Below are 21682 nucleotides of genomic sequence, written 5' to 3' on the forward strand. Positions count from 1 at the left end.
AAAAGAAAGACAGTAGGGAAAAATAGCCATGGTTTAATCTCCCTTTAGACACAGAACTAATTTTGTCTTTTTTTTTTTTTTTAATACCTATAAGTAAAATGCTCCATCATATCAACTGCATGATCTTATGCCGTATTTGTAGGCAATAACACAGTCTTTAACATCATCTCTTCCTTTCCTGTATACCAACTATAACTAACCAGTCTAAGAGATCCCAGGCAACATAAAGCTTCATCTAAGCCTCCATAATATATCAAATTTTGTTATGAACAGTAGTAACATTAAAAAAAAGAAAAAAGAAAGACTGCCTTTCTAGAACTGAAATTGCTGCTGACAGCTCCAGTTAACTTCACAAGGACTGTCCAATTAATACAACCACTTTTGTCTGTGCAGGTGGCATCCAGAAGTACAGGAAAAGAAATGAGAAAAATTTACAAGCTGTGGCATGACTAATCAAAATAATCTGATTCTAACCCTGGAGTTTTCATGAATACCCATTCCAAGTGAGTATTCATGAAAACCAAGCTGAACTAGAAAAGACATCTGTTATGGGCTTAGATTCAGAAAGACATGGTACACAGTCAAGAGAAGTAAAACTAGGAAGTTTTTGACTGCTGTCTGGAAAGGATCTTCGTGAAATTTTTGGATTATGAAATAGTGGAAGAAAGGGGGACAACTGGAGTATTTTGTTCCGGACTACCCTATGTAGCTAGAATATTTGATTTCTTGGAAGAAGCTGAAAAAAAAAAAAAAAAAAAAAAAAAAAACCAAGAAATCTGAACTGGGAAATAGAAGAATGCAGATAGACAGTCCCTAAGTAAACGTTTCAGGTTTTCATATCCAATAGCACAGAAAATGTTTGGAAAACTCTACGAAACTGAAATATAGATAATCAAACACCACAGGACAAAAGGATGGAAAGCAAGAAGAAAGAAAAAAAGTAGAACTGACAATAACTACTTCACTGAAATATCTTGATCTATTTTCACTACATGAACTACTAGGTAGAAACAAAGGCAAAACCAGAAACAAAGCATCCCCCACCCTAATAAGAGATTATCACGACTGAGAACTAAACAAGAACAGTTTAATATGCTCAAGTTGCAGAAATTGTGAACATTTACCTCAAAAGACTTGACAATGAAGTTAAATCGCTTACTTTCTGGTAAGGTTTCCTAGTAAATTCTAGGGAGTCATGAATCAGTAGTGCAGGAAGAGCAACTTAGCACCTTTAAATATTACCTAGACAACCAAAGACCTCCCCAGGTTTGATCTCAATTGAACTGAGCCTTTAGATGAATTTAAGTAAGCAGTATTTATGAAATTTAGTAACAATGCAATGTAATGATACAGAGCACAGAGTACCCATAGCAAAATTTCAGACTGAAGCGTCTTTCTTTTATGACCTGGCAACATCACTGATAAACTACAGCTTCTAATTACAATAGCTAAAAAACAGAAAATGAAGTGTCTTAGATATATTACAGTAAGCTGCAATGGGGAGGAAGAAGAGATTAGCTAATTAGTTTGGGGGATGGGAACCTTAATGTCAGTATTTCTTAAACATGACAAGTAGGATTTCACTGCTTCCCAAACTTGTTGTCAACACAGGAGGATCAGAATGACAAAGAAAAAAAGAAAAATTTGAACTAACCAGGATGCATCAATATTAACGGCAAGGTGATCAATCAACATTTTTGTATAACCAAGGAGCTAAACAGCTGGCAACAGCAGAAGAGACCTTCCTTAGTCAGTTAGCAGCTGTCAGACAGCCACCAAAGAACATGGACATTAAAAACTCAAACTGAAACTTGGGGATGGCCTCAGGCAAGATGTTTTCGGAAGCAACAGCGCATTAACGCCATTGTACAGATGCATGAGTGAGAAGTGATGAACCATTCTGATAACCCACGTTTAATACAAATGCTGACTAGAACAGAATAGAAGGTGGCTCTAAAAAAATAACTTACTGGAAGAGGGCTAGTGTGTGGTCTGACACTACGTCAATCTCAGTGTAAGAACAGGATGCCAGTCCCAAACTTTCTTCTACCTGATGACTTGGTCTTACTGTTTCTGCTGCCCCACAACTGCAACTGCTGCCTGTGAACCTGCTAAATATGCACCAGGGAAAAAGAAAGACTACTCAACTAATAAGAAAATAACTGATTTAATGTATTTGCTATCTACATACTTAGGTAGAAGAATAGAAAGTGTTGTTAGATCAGTTCTAACCTAGTTTTCCAGGAGAAAGGACTGTCCTCCTACTGCTGTACTGTGAGGTTAAAGAAGCATCTTCTCTGAAGGTCTTCTCCACATTGTATTATTTTTAAAGACATCTACTACCTTGACTGGTAGCAATTCTTTTTCTAGAGGTAAGAGGTATTCTTCAAAGCAGTCTCCTAACATCACCCACCCTGCTTCCTAGCTATTCAGTGTTCTTTTCTCAGCAGCAGAGCTCTGTGGGATGCAGCCTGCTATGAAATAATTGGACAGCTTTCACAAACGAGCATAAGCCATAGAGAAAAATAAGGTTTTTTTTTTTTCTATTTTCAACAGAGTGGAAATATTCATATTCGTTAAATTGCCAAATTTTAAGTTTTCACACCATACTGTTAGGACACTGTTCATCTTTAGGATACCATATGACTACTTGCTCATGACATAATTTTGTCTTATTCAACTTACCTGTACAGCTTCTATGAAAATTAGTCAGCTGACATAAAATGTGTCATCTTTAATGTAATAAATTGCATTATATTTGCCTCAAGATCTGGGTTGAAGGAAGTGACTTGATTATACCTTCAGAAAAAAAATTATGACTGAAAGATAATTAATCTCCTGGAAAATGTAAATATGTTTTGGAGTCTCAAGTTGAAAGTTAAAACAAATCCATCTATACTTGAATCAGGATGTTCAGAGGAGAAAAATAAAAAAAACACACCAGGGTCAAGCTATTTTACCTGTCCTCCACCTGACAGAGATAAAATGAATAGGATTTTTTCATTGACCTCAAAAACGTGCATATCTAACCTCACTACATTCAGAGAAACTGCAGGTAACTACAGTCAACTTAAGGTCATTTCAGAAAGTTTTAAGAAACGCACTGACTTCTTGGTGCTTGTTCTAATTCAAAGTACTGCTTTTCTTCCCACTTTCTCAACATTTCTAGTAATGTGTAAATTGCTTGATAGTGTTTTGACAAATGGGTTGCAAACTGCTGTGCACTCCATGACAGAGATTAAGCTATTTAGCAACCCAGAGAGGTGTGCACCATACAGCATTAATTAAGTGGGGTAATATACACATAATTGAATAAAGGACCAGCTTGAGGAGAAACAGGGAAGTATGGGTTGCGGATAATAACTGCTTAAGTTTTTTTTTTTATTATTATTTTTTAGACAACTTCAATATACAATAAAAGCCTTGAATAAATAGTTTCATAAGCTAATTTAAATAAAATGCAGTATTTAAACAATTACCCACAGCCTGTAACAGTCCAAAGCAATACTGACACGGTATTTTACAAGGAACGTTTTAACTATGAGTGTTTTAGTGTCACCATGCAACCTGTTCTACTCCTGACAACGTCCTTAACATAATGTTTTCAACAGTTGCTAATCAATGTATATATTAAATCCACATACAAATAAATACGTTATTTTCATTGAAATATTTTTTCTCAGCACAGTTGAAAGGGAGACTTAATTACATCCATGTTTCCTAAAGCAAAGACATATAGACACCATGGGTGGTTCTTGAAACCATTCCCTTCCTCTTCTTGTGGTGGTCCTTAAGTATCTGGCAGCAGGAACAGCTCACATACATGGCTACAAACGCTGAGTCTGAAAATCATATATTCTGTGTTCCCACGGCACAAAGCTCAGTTACGGATGTTACCATAGACAAGCCATCACCACAATTACCATGAAGCTTCCAGTTGAATGAGAAGTCATTGGAAAAGACAAAACCATAGAGGAAAAAGGGAGAAAAAAAAGTACAACAGATGGAGGAAAATGGAAAGAAACAATCTCACAAAGACTGTACTGCAGTGACAAGAAGATGCAGCTAATGTCACTGATGCACTGATTTACTAAAGAAGCGGGGGGGGTGAAAAAAAAAAGAATAAAAAATTATCCAAGTTACTTTTTGAAAATAAGAGTGAGAAAGGTTGAAAAATTGCTCTGCCAATACCTACTGTCTTCAAGACTATCTTTGATTAGATATTACTATATTTTCTTTGTTCACAAAAACCAGGTAGATTCTGAACTTTGATAATTCTGAATAAAGTCTGAAGATCCTAATGTGGAAAAAAGTTTGCCATCATTTTTTAACATACACTTAACAGTGTATGTTATTTTATCACATAAATGCCTCAACTGGAATAAATTTAAATTATAAATAAAGACAAAACATGTTTACAAGATCAATAATTAGAAAATATCAAAAAATGTCCAAGAAGGACATTTAAATTGTCAATTTAAACAATCTTGAACAGAGGCTATTTTTCTTTCAGAAACTTTCAGAAAGATTTTCTTGTGGCAAGAGATGGTATTATCTTTTTATAGATGACATATTAGACCAAAAAAGACAGAAGCATACATATTTTTTTTTTGGAGGAAGAGCAGAAAAGTGATGAGAAGCCTGGAACTTGACTGCAGAGATTGCCTGGCATTTGTACAGTCAAAGCCCCAGAGCTCTCACTGATTCCAAGTACAAATGATCAAGCTGTTCAGTAGCACTCAAGTTATTCACTACTTTCCTGGTGCTCCCATCTGTAAAATGGGTGGTTTCATAACTCAGCTTGCCTAGCATCACATAAGAATGAATTCATTAGGGGAGAACTGAATCCAACTCCCAAGGGCAGTATTCAGCTGCCTTAATCATAATGCTTCCTGAAGTACATTAATTCTCCATCCATCATTGCAACAATCAGGAAAATGATTTTTCACTGCACAACCTAGACAGTCAGATGTGCCTAGACAAAATTCTCACAAAAAAATAGGTGAGGTGCTAGAGAATAATTACAAATTGTATAATGATCAGTGGGCACGTATACAGATACTAAGATCGGACAGGCAGTCCACAATATTGACAACTCCCAAATTTCAAGGATTCAACTTCAAATGTAGTTACATTCATTTGAAAGAAAAAACCTGTGCATAGCAACCCTGGTTTCCAAAAATGCTTGCAAAATAAATTCTCATATATCCATGAAGCAGTCAGAAGCCACTCAGCCCTACAATCTCCTCTGCATTTTGAGCTGATGGGGCATGTATTGACAGATGTAGCCTGTTAACCTCTCAGTGTATCAGAGGGGAAATGAGTTGACTGAGTGGAATTCATGGAGACTGCAGCAGCACACACATGCTGAGGTTCAGCAGCCTCAGGAGTCTGTTCCACCTGCTGGAAAAGGGAGAATTTCATCCAAGTTACGGGCACTAACATTTCTTCAGGCAAAATGCAAAAGTGACACTATGCAGTCTGGTGAGTTAGTGGTTTGAGTGTTTTTTTTCTTTCTATGTAATAGCTCGGTGCTGTAGTACAGCATGACCATTTAAGAAGGTACACATCACATAAGAATAGCGAATGAGATGAGTAGATTAAGCCAAAAGAACAATCAAAGCTCTTTCTCATATTCTGAGAATGGAAAGACATTAATGGTGACTGGCATATCAGGAGAGAATCCTTAGAAACTGAGGAGATACTGCATGAAGGCAAGCACTATGAATATTTTTAGCAGAATGAATTTTAAGATGAGCAGACTGAACGGGACATACTAAAAGAACTGTGCCGAGCTAAGTCTAAAGGGTGTAAGAGAACAGCAAGAAGCAAGAGTAAGGCCAAGGCTAAAAAAGCCTTAAAGAAATACGTAAGATTTACATCAGTGAGGATGAATGTCATTCTGGGAGTAGCACTGGGAGAGTCATTGGAGACAGTGTATTACTGGAACACAGTAAAAGTAGAAGAAAGTTGTAGAGATGATTATCAGAAGTCAGATGAGCCAGATCAGACTGAACCAAGGTGCATGTAGGAAAAGGAAGCTGCTGACTAGACAGAAAACATCACTCAGATGAGTCAGCCTTTTCTGTTCTTTCCCTTCTTTTTGAATTCATCATCTACCTTTTCTCAGTGGGCTAAAATAAGCAGATTGCTGATTATCTCTTAGGTCCTCTCCCTCATTTATTGGCCAAGTTGAATCTCCAGTGAGCAGTGTATAATAGACTGGAGCAGTCAATCATAAACCAGTGCTGCTCTTCACACCTCTTTTGTGCACTGATCTTCCCTGTGCATGTTCCTCAGCAGTAAGAATCACATGCATCATCACTAAGTTGTCACAGGCATCCAACTTTTCAGGTAATTTTCCATAACTGATCCTTTCTCTATCATCCCTCAATTTTGCATAGTTCCACTGTTTGATATCTGACTGCCTATGCACCCTTATCTTCTTGTCTGGCCAGCACAGGACACTCTTCTCAGCTTTGAATTCAACTTGCTTCTCCAAACAGTTCTCTGGGCCACGTGAATCATGTCACCAGCAAGGCCTCCAGCCCCATTCTTTCACAAACGCCTTATTCCATCTCAAGTACACGATCCACTTGAAATGTGCTTCTTTTCCTCCCTCATCCTTTTATCATCTCAAATCCCACTTACTCTGTCCAGGTGTTCACAGTTATTATGTCATGTTCTGGCTTTTGCCCCAATCTCTTTCATCCTACCACATTGTTTATAGTTGCCCTCCCCACCACAGTTAATGACTCCCAGATCTGTCATTTTTTCCCAGACTACTTGTTTAGTCAGTCTGCCTCTCCCTCCACAGGCTCCTTGTATCAGTCCACCTCTGTACAGTATTCACGTTACTTTCTGCACTTAGCTCAGACAACTTTCCTTCTGCTACCTCCTAGGCAGGAACACTCAGAGTGTGAGAGGAACAATCAAATGCAACACCACAAGGCTGTGCTGCAGGAGAAGTTCTGCTGAATCCCAGATAGCTCACGCCTGTGTGAAGAATCAAAAGTTACTAAACCCTTCAGTTTGCACATTGCACAGTAGAATCTTAAGGATCAAAGTAAGCCAAAACTAAGCAGATTTATACAGAAACAGGTACATTCCAATACAAATTTCAAGTCCCCCCTCTTAAGTGTAGGAATCATATCTGTTTTAGTTTCTTTTCTACCAAGTAATCATCAGTTTTTGCTCCCGCTGAGTGAACAGTACAGTTTTTATTTTATCCTGTAATGAAAATGAAACACAGCAAATTTCTATCCTGACATTAAAGGTTGGTGCATTTGTCAACTTCTGCAAAAAAGGCCTACTAATGGGAAGCGTCATGTAACTGGTACTCTTATAATGTCACATTACACTTATTCTTTGAATGACGTCAGCAATTAGCACTCAGTGATGCCATTTCTAAGCTGTAAATTATACATTCCCCACCTGAAGGTTTAGCAAATCCACATAAAAATGACTATTCATTATAACCTGGAATAATTTCCATACACATGCTTATTGAGTTTCTTTCATTTAATTTGTGTTCTTGACTGTCTTCCAAATCAACATGCATTGTCTCTTACCCATATATTTAAATTCACCTTGTGTGTTTTCACTAGTGTTTGTAGGATCCTGAAACTTGAGTACTTAAAGATGGTTAAACTTGCTTGTGCCAACATTCAAGTATCTACTTGTATCTCGCTTTATCATTTGGACAGTTAGTTGAAAGTATTACCTAAAATAATGCTCTAAAATTGTTGTTTCAGAAAAAAAAGGGACACATGGCTAGCAACATTCCACATTTTTCTTACCTTTTGTTATTTTTGGAAATTGTTTCCACGTGTTAACAAGTATTAAGCAGGAGTTAAAACATACTTTGATGTTCTAATAGATTTCTGAGGTCACCACATTTCTTAAAGAAATCCATGACAACTATTTGACCTTGAAATATGCTTGCATACAACATTTCATAGATTTTTACAGTGATTTCAAATTTAGTGCTGTACTGTGAAAAGGTGCTGATACTACACCAATAAATTCTGTACCACAATCTTCTCTATAGTACCATACATTTCTCAAAATGAATTGTGATTTACTGACTGAGAATTCACCCATTTATAGAGCCTGGTAAGACACGACAGCAAGAACAAGATGGAAAATGCTTTATATGAAACAATTTAGATGACAGTTTACAGAGTACATTGCTTCCAAATTTATCCCACCTAAAAACATGAATCAGTGTTCCAACAGCTGTAATCTCTGAGGCTAATATAAAACCCTCTTAGCAATGTTTATCTGAATAAGTGCTGATCAACAAATGCTATTCTATGAAATGGTATGATGCTATGATGAAATGATTTGCATCTTGGCACACAATACTTCTCAGTAACCATACATAAATCTCTTTTCTAGTACATTTTTAAAGGTCAGACCTCAATGGGAAAAAAGTTTTCTCAAAATATCTTCAATTTAAACTCATTTTAGAGTTAGCCTTATGAAAAGTTCATGCAACATAAAATTAAACAAAACTTAAAATAAAACTTCTGTTGACTTTGCTTTAAAAATATTTGTTAAAATTGCAGAAGATAAAATATGTATGTTTTTATTAATATTAGCATGATGGCAATGGTACACATGCGTTTTAAAGTAAAATTTCCTCAGATTAAATTTTCATGAGTGCCTAAGCACTCAGTTTTATCCTCACTGCAGGTGATATATAATTGGCAATATAATGGACTAAGGAGGAGTAAAATCTGAAACTCTGGTACTGAAACAGAGTTCTGCTTCCAAAAAAAATATTTTGAAATAATATATAACATTTATTCTTATTTTATATATATTATGTATTTACATATAACATATATAAATAATAAATATATATAGATATTTTATTGGACAAAAGTTGTTTCTACAGTACCTTCAGGGGTGATAGCACTAGGACACACATCTTTTAGCAGATCTCCCAAAGTATGCAATTGTCCTCCTGAAGCAATTGGTCGAAACAGCTTCTGTATAAAAGGTCTCTCTGTTGTTGCCTGTTTTAATAACAAAATTAGCAAAACCAACAATTTAAAGACCATGCAAATATCTAGTATCATTATCTGAGACAGGCATAATGTAGGACAGAACAAGAGGTTGCAGCAGAAGCAACATCTGGCTTTTTTTTTTTTTTTTTTTTTTTTTTTTTTTTTTTTTTTGCATTCCATTCATATGCGGAGGGAGTTTGTTAACAATTTCAAAGAAGTTGACACTCCAGGAAACTGTGGAAATCATTTATAAACAGTGTCCTGGAGATGTAAAAGTGTTAAATTATTTATTAAACACTTCTGTTATGGGAACAGAATCTGCTTGAACAAAGCATTTAAGCATTCTTAATTTGAGTAAATGCACAGTGAACACAAACTTCAGAGATCAGCATATGTCAGTGTTTTCCCAAGTCAAATCAATACTGTACCAAACATCCAATACCTTCTCCAACAGTTTATCTTACTTCAGGAATACATTAAGCACTTTCAATGGCAAACATTCAAAGTCCATTCCTTCATTCATACCTTTACAGCTCAAAATAGGTGATTTTTTTTCCAGATTTGTTGAAAATTTCAAGTTATTACAAACCCAAGAAACAGAGCATAAATTTTAAAAATTGGTGTTGTGTTTTGACAGATGCAGTTATTTAAGAACTGCGGTTATGTTAGGGTAGTCTCTTCTCTGTGCATCTGTGTACACAACTTCAGGGCCAACAAGGATCTGGTATTGAAAGTACAGGAAAAGTTATTTCCTGATAACCTGATCTCTCCTCCCAAACTTGGCACCTCAGCTAGAAAACAGGATTTTAAAACACCATATTCAAGCAAACCCAGAATTATTGCTGACAAATTTCTACTAGAAAGCAGCTGATGTGGCTGGCATCACAGGTGGCTGGCCTCCCGTAAGCTGTACTTTCGTCACAGACAGTTTTAAAGGGAAAAAAAGCAAGGCAAGTCAGCGCCCATCTCCAAATTTAATTTCTTACCACTCAAAAAGTTGTTCCTGACCAATTACACTGTGGTAATTCAACAATATAAACAAACACACAATTAACATTAAAAGTGTTTTATCTTGTGGTAGAGCTTTGGGGGAAAAAAGTAAATATATTAATAAATTTGAAAATTAAAAAGACTTCAACAGAAGTTTTAATGTGGTCTGTGCCACTTATCTACATGAAAAGTCAGAAATAGCAGACTAATGATAACTTAATTGTCGTTCGCCTCTCTGAAACAGCAAGGAAAGGAGTCTTTTTGTAATAGTGGTAAACTACATCAAAGTAATCGCAGGGCAGTACAACAGAGAGCTGCTGACACACAGCTACTTGCTGCTTCTTGCCAGCAGTCTCCATAAATGGATAAATAATCTTTTTTTTCCAGTTTTCCTTATAAAGACCGATCAGACGGAGCTGCCTAGCTGCTGGAGTCAATTCTCCGTCCTCAGGGTAGCAGAGGACGGACATACACAGCGCTAAGGAACCACCCGAACACTTGAGAAATGATGGCAGGCACACAGCCGGCAGCATGCACCTCACACACGAGTTTCTATCAAATTAATTTTTCACACAAGTCTAATCACAGCTCCCAAGTGTCTACCATTTGAAGTAACGGAAGTGGAAATAAGCACCAGAAGAAGGCAGCAAGCAGAGGTGGCTATCAGCAGCAGATGCTTAAGGTATGAATTTCCCAGGTGCTTATTCCATTTTTTTTTTAAATAAATTACAATTTTTTCCTAGTTATAATAATTTAATGCTATATTACAGCAAGAGGGAAAAGTCCAAAAGGTATTTTCTAAAGGATCTCCCACATAGCTGCTGACTGCTGCAAAGTAATACTCCTCAGCTGTTATATTGAAGCATTATAGAAAATGAATTCAATTTTAGATTTTAAAGTGTTGAGCAATGCAGATGTGGTAACGTAAATAAAAATCACTGGTCTCCATCAATGTTAAAATGATAAAAGTAACTGCATGTTAATTGTTTATACAAAGATTGTGGTTCACATATAATTCTACAGGAAGAATATTACCCCAGCATGCTTACATTTCTTCCCTCCCATATAGCGGATGCTTCATGCATTCAAAGAGTCAAAAGAAAAGTCCCATCCTACAATCTAGGGTGTTTATAGGAGAACTTCTCAAAGTGCCTTAGTCATTCAGCAGCATAAGTCAACCTCAGAAAAAAATCTTCCTGTCAATCCTTTTGAAGTGTAGTAGCTAGTAATACAAACCCAACCTGACTACAGCTTTCTACTCTAGTATTTACTGCAACAACGCAGCCAACATGAGTAAGCGCTTACATAATGTTATATTCTGTACAATATTTGCTTAATCAATCATGCAAAACAGTCTGTAACCTAACCCACAGACACCACTGCGTTAACTGTCGTAATCTACATCAGGTCTAAAGTGTGTTATTTCTACAGCATCCATTCTTGGTTTTTTTTTTTCCAAGTAGGATTTTTATAGCTTCAACAGAACACAGCGCTTTTTGTATTTTACAGCCCCAACTTATCTGGGAGCTGTTCAAAAGATGCTGGGTGCTTTCGCAGGGTACTACAGGTGAGTAAATCAGTACCTAGTAATGATAAATCTGCAAGGTAAATGCCCTCAAGCATGTAAACATTCTAAGATAATCACCTGGCCCAAAATTTGCAATGCATTTTACACTGATCACATCCATAACTTAGTAACAAATCAAATGTTGATGAAAGCAAATATTCAATTCTTAACACACCTCCTAAGAAGCTGGACTTGTGCAACTGAAACCAATCATTCTTCTATACTACCTACACTGCCCCACAAATCTTGTTCTTTACAGAACAAATGACAGCTTTTTTTTTTTTTTTTTTTTAAGAAAGATTAAAAAAGATTAAAGTGTAACAGTGATAGAAAAGTGGCAGTGAAAACCAAAATTACACCACAGTGAGAAGAAATACATTAAAACTACTTCTGGGGGAATAGTCGCATTGAGAAGAGTTATAGGTGAAGTAAAGTTTTAAGAGGACCTTTAAGGCAGTGTAAAACCCCACAAGATCAGAGACAAGCTATATAGTTACATATTGTGTTAGCAATTATAACTTTCTTCACTATCTTCCTGCCAAAAAGAGTATTCAGCTTGCCTGGTCCTTTTCAGAATCAACAGAAGATCAAACACTGCATGAAATCCACAATTTAATTAGTCAGACATTTTATACAGGATGCATCTGAAAATGAAAAACATAACTCGTGAACTGCTGGGTTTTAATCTGGAAAACTCACAGAGTTACCGCTATTTCCAACTGCAGGAATAGATGTAGTTTTCCTGACTAAATATTCTGCTGCTACTCTAATTGTATTCAAACAAATAAAAGCTACCATACATATTGAAGCCACACAATAAAAAAATTCCTTATAATTCCCACATGCACATAACTTGGCAGCCTAAAACCATAAAACTTGACTTTCTTACACACTCTGTATTTTCAGAAATTGGCCAAGTTCACAGGCTGTACTGCTTTGTAATGAACCACTTTCCACTAAAAAAGATCTGACAGAGTTTATCATTTTGTTTAAATCAATTTGAAGTCTACCAAGCTTTCAAAGGAGCAGTAAGAGTTTGTACAGGGATTCAAGTTACTTTATGTAAAAGGGAAAGGACAGGCACATTTACTACTCCCTGAAAATAAAATTAATTTTAACAACTTTTATTTTTCAGTCAAAAATCCATTTTAGATGTATAAGAGAATTACATCTTCTACTTTGTAGAAACGTTTCCAATTAAAAATCTTAATACACAGCGCAAAAGCGACTAATTTAAAAGATGACAAATTGTTGTAGCCACAGAGCTATCCCGTACAGTGTCTGTCTGAACGCAAGATGCTGCAAAGGCCCATTTCAAATACTGCTCTTTCACTGGTGCTGAAACTGTTTTTTTCTGCTGGTATTTCTGGGTCTGTTTTTTGGCTCCTTTTTGCTAGAAGTGCTAGTTCAGAATGATTTTATTTTTTTTCTTTCTAGTGTTAGACTAGAATGATTGATCCTTCCATTGTGGAAAAGGCAAGCTGAATATTCATTTAAAACAAACAAAAAACCACCCCAACCAAACAGAAAAACCCACACTTACTTTCTGGAAGCTATCCAGGCATGTTATCAGACTGAAAGATTAAATGGAAATGGCATTAAGCTCAGGTAACACAGAGTATGTGTCAGAATCTGAAAGAAGTAGTTGTGTGTGTGTAAAAATGTAAGTCCTGAAGACCTAGCCTAAGGTGGTGCTCCTGAATTTGCTGTGCCTCCTTTCCCAGGTTTTCTGATTTTAGTAATGTCATCTGTAGTTGCTTCATCTGCTACATATTTTGACTTTCATTCAGAAACTAGTCATGGTTTACGAGATGTTACCTAACCTAACTCAAACAATTTCATGTATGCTGATACCTGTGGAATAAGGCCAATAAAAATATTTGACAGGCTTCTGGAAATAAATATAATAAAATAAAATGTTAAAGATATATACCGGAGACCTTTCACGTGCATAAACAGACAATGTTTCGTGGCCAAAAGAAGCCAGCAAGTCAGTCTCTGCAACAAACAGCATCGGTGAGGTAGGAAGGAGAAGAACATTTGAACAGCGAGGCAAATGTTGACTGTGATCATCCAGGAAACACAAGCAGGTGACTGACTACTCAATAAACAAATCTCACAGTAGATTTAGCCCAACTCTTGGTTATTATTCTGCATTACTGGGATGCCTGTAGGCCACGCAAGCTGGTGATCATAGCAGAAAGCAATGATGCTTGCTTTATAAGCAAAACTGCTTGTGTGCCTAGACCTCTAACTTACCCTCAACTTTCAGTGCTGCTATTCTATACTTTCTATCTCTAGTCATGCTCCTTCCTAAGTAAAAGCAAACATTCAAAACCAACCATTTGCTTTTGCAATGACCAGTGTAACTCAGATTTAATCACTCTTACAAGTTAGATTACACGCTGCAAAATATTTCTGTATAAATAACATGTCAATAGCCACAGCAGTCTTTTTTTTTCTCCCCAGTTTCCTGTATATTTATTGTTCATTTTATAATTTATGTTTTATTCCCCATTGCATCTTAAACTTACACTAGAGAGTCATAATAATCTAGTGATACTCATTTGTATGGCTCCCACAACAGAGTAAAGGGAAAAATGTCACTAAAAATATCAATATTGCTTAACTGATAATTGTGCTTCTTATTTCATCATTCACTTAATAAAAGCTTACAAGAAGAGCTAAGCAAATGTGCTGAAGCTAAGATTATCTTAGGCACAGACTTGTTATGTTAAACTACAAATTCTTCATTTCAGTTTCATTTGTAATTTCAAACTAAAAACACAGGAGACACCATATTATTTAATGATTTTTTTTTCTCCTGTGGTCTGATGTTACAAACTCATGTTTTTAACCTTAAAATATTTCCAAATTCACAACTGCTGCTATTTCCCAACATACCTTCTAGTTTATGCTTCTAATTAAACAGATTATGAAAAATCTGTGTGTCAGCTGGAGTCTCCATAATTTTGCTTCAAAAATTATTTCCAAAAATGATTATACACCTTCAACTATTTTATAAGCAATCATTTTGTGCTTCAGTGAGCATAAACTTAAAATCCTTTATTTTCAAAATATTCTAAGAAATATACTTCATGAAAACTAGAGACTCAAGCTACAGTATAACGTGAAATTCATTACTTAAATGGCAAAACATCAAGGAACTTCATTTTCACTACTACATCATAGTATAATATAGCTATATACAAATACTATATTCTAGTAAGCAGCTGCAAACTTTTTTTTAATTATGTAAAATAATCCATGCTTGTTACTTACAAATAATATTAAAGCTGTGTCCAATTCCTAAAGAACGTCATTTATTAATTTCAAATGGTAGAAGTATTTTCTTAATAAGCTACCACTCCTCGAGGTGCTGAGAAGCAGCAGAAAAAAAAAAAAAAAAAAAAAAAAAAAAAAAAAAAACCAGAATCCTCTTTGATACTAGAGACATCTAAACCAAAAAAAATACCTGTTTGATTCTCACATCCTCATTAGGTTTTTGGAGAAGTTTGTAAAGTTTGTTTCTTACCACTTCACAGCTTCTATGACAGTCAAATGATCAAGAACAAAAAATGATTACTATGCCAGGCAAAACAACAATACTTTTTTAATCACCCAAAACAACTACTTTGTCTTTTGAAAATCTGAGTTACGCTTAGATTTTTACAGATTTTTTTTTATACAGAAAACTAAATTTCCTCAGATACATCTATTAAAGCAACTCAAAGCAAGTTACCTGCCAGAAGCAAAAGGCAAGATCACTTATATGAAAATTCTGATACAAATCGATCTCTGAAACAGTCACATGAAGACTTCTCCAATGGAATCAAATTGTTATTACAAAGATTTCCAAAGGAAGAAAGTTTTAGTCACTGTAAGTGTAATCCGAGTACAAACCATGTTAACTGTTCCTTCCAGGGATTCTGTATAAACTTTTAAACTGCAGGCATGCAAATAAGCAAAGCTGTTCTATCACTTACCTCCAAAGGCTTAAGATGAACCAATTCTAGCATGAAAACCAAAAGACTTTCATCAAGTTTGTAGCTTTCTTTTTGGCTTTGTCTATGAGAAGACCCCAAAGTAACCATTTTCTACTAGCTTACAACATTCAAGACTACACGACGCTCCAGACTAACCCTTTAAGAGTATGCTCGCAAATCACTACTCTGATGGCAACAGATACAAAAAAAGGAATAAATTTAAATGTTGATAACATTTATCCCACGAGAGTGCTGAAACAAGACATTTCTACAAGCCTGTCCCACTTACAAGAAATGGGAAAACATCTTTTCTAAACTCAAGTCTAATTTACAACTTCAGCTTACGGTTGCCTCTGCCATTCCAGAGCACAGAATTTCATGCTACGAGCTATTTTCTGATGACAAAATGTACCTTACCTTCAAAGAAACTCAGTGCTCAACCAGGATCAAAATGCAACATATTAAAGGCCTCTCTCCTAGTTATTCATTAAAAATGACTTTAATGTTATGTTGTTGCTAGAACATGTATTTTATCTTTGCCAGTTTCTTTGACAAAATGAATGTATCATTCGCATTGGAAGCATATTAGTACAGTTTGGATTAAAGACATTCTCACAATAAATAGACATCACAAACTGATTACTCAGTTTCAGGAAGATTTAACCTTCCTTTCCTGGACCAGCTGAGAAATTTACACAAACTTAGCTGCAAATGAATAGCTACTCTCCTCCATTTGCCTCAGGTAGCCCTCATTCTCAACTTTTAAGTGGTAGCTTGCAACAGGCATCTACAGAGCCCCTGTAAAATACACTAAATGAGAGGTACAACTCTTTTCCTCCAAAATTAAAGCAAAAAATAATAATAAAAAAATCAAGTCCTACCATAAGCAGTCAATGATTATATGAAAAACAGGCTGAAGTTAAACTCAGGAAGAAATATCCATACACACATGCATATATAAGCACACTGCAAGCAGCCTCGAAGAACTTGCTCTTCCTGAATCATCTATTAAACCCCATCAATGTACTTTCTTTCCTAAAGCAGCAGGCTGACCCTTGCTTTTTAGCTCAACAAACCAAAGTATGCACAGGAAAAAAAAAAAAAAAAAAAAAAGAAAAAGGAAATGACCTATTGTTTTATCTGCTTGAAATTTGTCACGTTTCAAATTTCATCAGCATTTTTTCTGAGCTTGTATTATGACACAAGACAATTACATGATTTATCTTTACACTATAATCATACCTCCCCTGTCCTGCAACCCAGATCTTCCAAGCTATACAGGACATACCCCAGACACCTTGTTGCTTTGTTGTGTACTTTTCCACTTCACTTGCTCTCTAAGTTATTAGGACTGGAACACCACCCACAACAAAACCAAAAGACTATTTCTAGTATTTCTTTAAGTACTCTCTGCAAAAAGCAAACTTCAACTAATACATTTCCTATTTATGGTGCTGGTTTTATTGTTTTTGCTTTGAATCAGGCTCATTCTGCTTTGTTAGATTTCAGAATTTTGTCCTGCTAACCTGCAATGTCACGTCACAGTTTCAAGTGTAACGTACATCACATTACAAAATACAGCTAATCAAGATTCTTTGAATTCAAGAGCTAAGTAATGGTTTTCTATGTCCACAATGCAACTAAAAACCGTAAGATGAAAGGAAGGAGTGTAAACGTGCTCAACATACGTCTATCTAGAATTACCAGAAAAACTGACTCACTGACAGGATGTGATAGGGGTTGCAGGACTAGTTGTAAAGTTGACACACAGAATAAATCAAATTACTCGTCCCGTCCCTAATACATTTTTAACAAATTACATATTTTCAGTGGCTGTAGAAATTACAGTATACTCCTGATTACAATCTATAGGAAAAATACATCATTTCTTTTTTTTTTCCCCTTCAAGTTTGTATTAGGATTTCAGCAGTTAAATGGTGAAAAGAAAGCATTGGTTTCCCTCATGACATTTTTATGGTGATGAGCAGGAACTTTATACTCCCTAAAATTTTTAAGACTTATGCAACAAAATCAAAAGATTAAACATTTGGGATACGCTTTGTATACACAATTCACACTAATAGTCATGGTAGTGCAGAAACTCATCACTAGATTGAAGCTAAAGATAATTCTACGAATACCTGTATGTACACTTTGATATAGTTCTGAAAAACATATTTGGATACAACCTTAAAACTTCTTATTCCTCAGTCTATATGTAAAATTATGAAAATAACATAACCTATTAAAAGAATGCATACCATGTAGGACATACAAACTTACTCAGTGGATCAACATTTTTCCCCTATAAAAGCATGTGTCCAAATTAACCTCCAAATTGATTTTCTTACTTTTGCGTAATTTAAATGATCAAGAAAATATAAACTTGCAGTTAAAATTATGACCTGCAATAATCTCAATAAACCTTTTGAAAATTTTATTATCCTTAAGAACACTCAAAGTATTTACAACTTGTGTAATACCTCTAGTTTTTGAATATTAATGATCATGGTTTTAAAAGCAAGAGCAATTATACAGTGAGTTCCTTTGGTGGAAGTTTAAACTTGTTATGGTCTGTTATGTGGCAAATGTTATGACAGGAATTGTTACAAGTAATAATTATGTCAAAACTAACTAGTATCTTAGCTGAGACTGTAGTTAAATTAAAGCCACAAGTAGAATCATAAACACATCTGAAATAAAGTCAAAATTTTACGTCGTAGGGCATATTACAGTTATGCCTAGAAAACAATATTGAACAGGTTTTGGTCAAGGAACAGGTTAAGGACTATTCTCCTAATAATATGTGGGCAACAATTCATACCTTCCTTGAAGCCTTTCATTGAGCAAAGCACACGGCATGAAGCAACCGCAGTTCTACCCTAACTTCCTACACAATTAACAATAATTTAGCATTATTACAAACCTACAGAGAAATATGGCAACTATTTAGGTTAATTTTCCCCACACGCATTGTTGAGGTCCTTTACTGGCTCATCATTCCAAAAGATGAAAGAATCATTTAAAATACCTCTCTTTTCCATATTATTTAAATTGGCAGCATGCTTCCTTACAAATCCTTTAGAAAAAGCTTTACGTAAGAGCAACAAAATCAGTTATTACAACCACGAAAACCATTTGAAAGCTCGACTCCTTTCACATGTTCTCCTAATCGGAAAAAGAGATGCCTACTTAGAAGATACCTTTTACCAAACTCAAGTGATACAAAATTTAATGGATTTGCTTAATTCTAACACCTCGGGTTAGAAGGCTTAGTTTCCATTTCTATAACACTTTCTAAAGATGCATCATCTTGTTTATACTGATTGTGTCCATTCCACCACACCTCACTATGCAGAAGAGATGCCCCATTTCCTCAGTCGTCCTAGCAGCCCTTTGTTGGACTCTCTCCAGCAGCAGCAGCTCCATGTTTCTCTTGCACCAAGGAATCCGCTACTCCACGTGTGGCCTCACCAGAGCAGAAGGGAAGGATCACCTCTCCCGACCTGCTGGCAACGCTCCTCCTCATGCAGCCCAGGATGCCACCCAGCCTTCCTTGTTGCAAGGGCCCATTGCTGAGCTTCCTGCATTCTTTGAATTTACAGGTTATCTAGGGGAACCTTTCCGTGCGAAGTAACAGAGAATCTTGCAAGATGTTCAGTGATTATATTATTTTCCAACTCAAGCAGGTGTTCTCTAAAGAGTTTTCATCGTAGGACCTCAGTCCCACAGGATACACTTGAGTCTACCTGGTGTAAGAGTGGTTGCAAACTGTGTAAATTAGGAAAGGCCCTGACAGCATTTTAAAACTGTTCTTTCCGAGCAAGTCTGCAGCTGGTTGGTTCCTGTTCCATTGCTGCTGGAAAATATGGATTATTTAACAGTATTTCTTCCTTGAAATGTGTTCCATGTCCACAGAAAATCTTTCTGCAAACTGCCAAGTCACCTATGGAAGAACAAAATTTACTCTTTCTTTCAGTAATATAGCAATAATTAACAAGCATGAAGAGGCTCCTGTAAGTCTGCAAGATATTCCCTAATAAGTAAAGAACTGAAGGAGACTCAACCCTTATCAATACTCATTTGTATCCTGAACAACTCAGAAAAGATTTGTAACTGACTGTGCTGTTAAAAACCCTGTTTTGAAGTGGCCAGCCCTCTGTTTTTTGTTCTGCTGAACAGATGAAGAACTCTCCCTAAGGACGCTCCCCAATCAATGTCAAAAGATAAAGACCACAATAAAACAAAATATGCAGCAAAGATTTGATCTGGGATGCATTCAGTTACAAACCAGACTCTGACAATGCAGTATGTTGTGTACTGACCTGAGAAAACCCTAAGCATTTAGGATTGTCCGAAACCTGGTCTTATTCTTACAGGCAGCAACATAAAAAGGACTGGCTGTAAGAGCTTGCATAGTCCAAACTTTTTGGTTTAAAGCACTGCTTGGAACTTTAATAATAGCTAATAACTAGTTCTAAAGGGCCTTCCTCACACAGACCCTAAGAACAGATTCATTCATTCCACAGACCTCCAGAGAGGAAACCTCTCTCACCAAAGTGAAAGGACCAAGATCTCTAAGCCACCTAACCGTAGCAAAGTAAATGAAAAACCCTGAAAAATTCATCTGCAGACACAGTAAATATATCCAACCAAATGAACCTTGCCAGAGGGGGTAGAAAACCTCTAGAACTAAAAGGGGCACATGCTGTAGGCCAAAATATTCTTACCTAGAGACAGCAGCTTTGCTTCACAATGATCTAAAACCCCAAACTGCTTTGTGTTTTATGGGCACTTTATTGTCATCTGCACTACAATATTTCTGACAGGGAGAGAGCACATCTGTAATGCTATAAAAACTATGCAGCACGTGCTGGAAGAAAAAGGGAACAAAGGTTTGAAAAATGATGTTCATCCAGCTGCTTTACAAGAAGGGTTTAAGAAAAAGAGACACAGTTTGGGATACTGAAATCACAGTGCAGAACGTCCTTAAAATCAGTGTGTTTTTTTGTTTGTTTGTTTGTTTTTGTTTTTTTTTAAAGGACAAGCACTATCTAAAGCATATGTCCTGTTACACCTTGTAGGTCATTTTTAATAAGTGTATATGTATTACCATAAGTTCCATTACCAGTCCCATACAATAAGTTACAAGAAGTGCCGCTCACATTCATGTCAGGATGCCGAACAAGCACAGTTAAATACCATTCTGTCTGTAGCTTGGTCCTTCAAACGATCCATAAAATCTGTTTGTGCAGCTCTACATTATCTAAACAAATGAATTTGTAGTATTTAACCTTAAGTAAATTGCACTGTTCCTAGAAGGAGGAGAAAGTCAAGACTCAAGAGGGTGATTTCACATACAACAGCCAGCAGGCGACAGTCGATAAGGTCAGAGAGCAACAGAAAGGAAACAGTAGAAGCAGCTCCAAGATACGGGTTTGTTGAGTGCTGAGCAGACAGAGCTCTACAATGAAGCATGGCCTTGAAGTATTAAATCTCCTGCCCAGAAAAGGGCTCATATTTGCAATTAGTAAAATATCTGCAGCACAAAAGTTGAATGATAGTGCTTTTCACAGCTGCAGTCCTGTGATTTCACATATCCAGAGCTAAGCCTCACATAGAAGTAAGCAACTGAGTATCGACTAGCTGTGAAGCAAACAACTCTGGAAATGGATTCACATGCACAAAAGCCAATGTTAGATTGTTTGCTTAAGAGCACTGAATAGTACAATACTTCACACAATACTGTCAATCTACTTCCAGCATTAAAATCAACAATTCTCCTCAATTTTCCACAATAACTATCAACTAGAAGCAATTCTTCATCAAGCATAGCAAGTTCTCAGACACTTCTACTTTCTGAAGTAGAAAGTGAACACTTTCTGTATTTCCTGATCCTTAATTCTGTGCAAAAGTTAACCTGCCTTTAAAAAAAAAAAAAAAAAAAAGTAAATTCTACTTTTTTTTCTTTAAAGGGTAAAAAAAAAAGATGGCATACTGACACTGACAAATGCAGAGTTAACTTTTTGCATCATCATTAGGCTCTTAGCTTTATTCCTAAGCAATAGGTACAGCATACACTGCACAGCCACAAAAATACTCCTTGAAGATTATGTTCTTCATCC

General features: G+C 36.0%; 1 protein-coding gene across 3 annotated transcripts in view; it reads right to left on the reverse strand.

The window, feature by feature from the left end:
• Positions 1–21682, reverse strand: part of ATG5 (autophagy related 5) — a 79489-nt gene that overhangs the window by 19838 nt on the left and 37969 nt on the right. For all 3 annotated transcript variants that reach the window (XM_082758200.1, XM_082758201.1, XM_082758202.1), the window contains exon 7: positions 8906–9023. In XM_082758200.1, the coding sequence (XP_082614326.1) occupies positions 8906–9023 (118 nt within the window). The remainder of the gene's footprint in view (positions 1–8905; positions 9024–21682) is intronic.

This window comes from Aythya marila, assembly GCF_965140915.1.
Source record: "Aythya marila genome assembly, chromosome: 3".
Lineage (NCBI taxonomy): Eukaryota > Metazoa > Chordata > Aves > Anseriformes > Anatidae > Aythya > Aythya marila.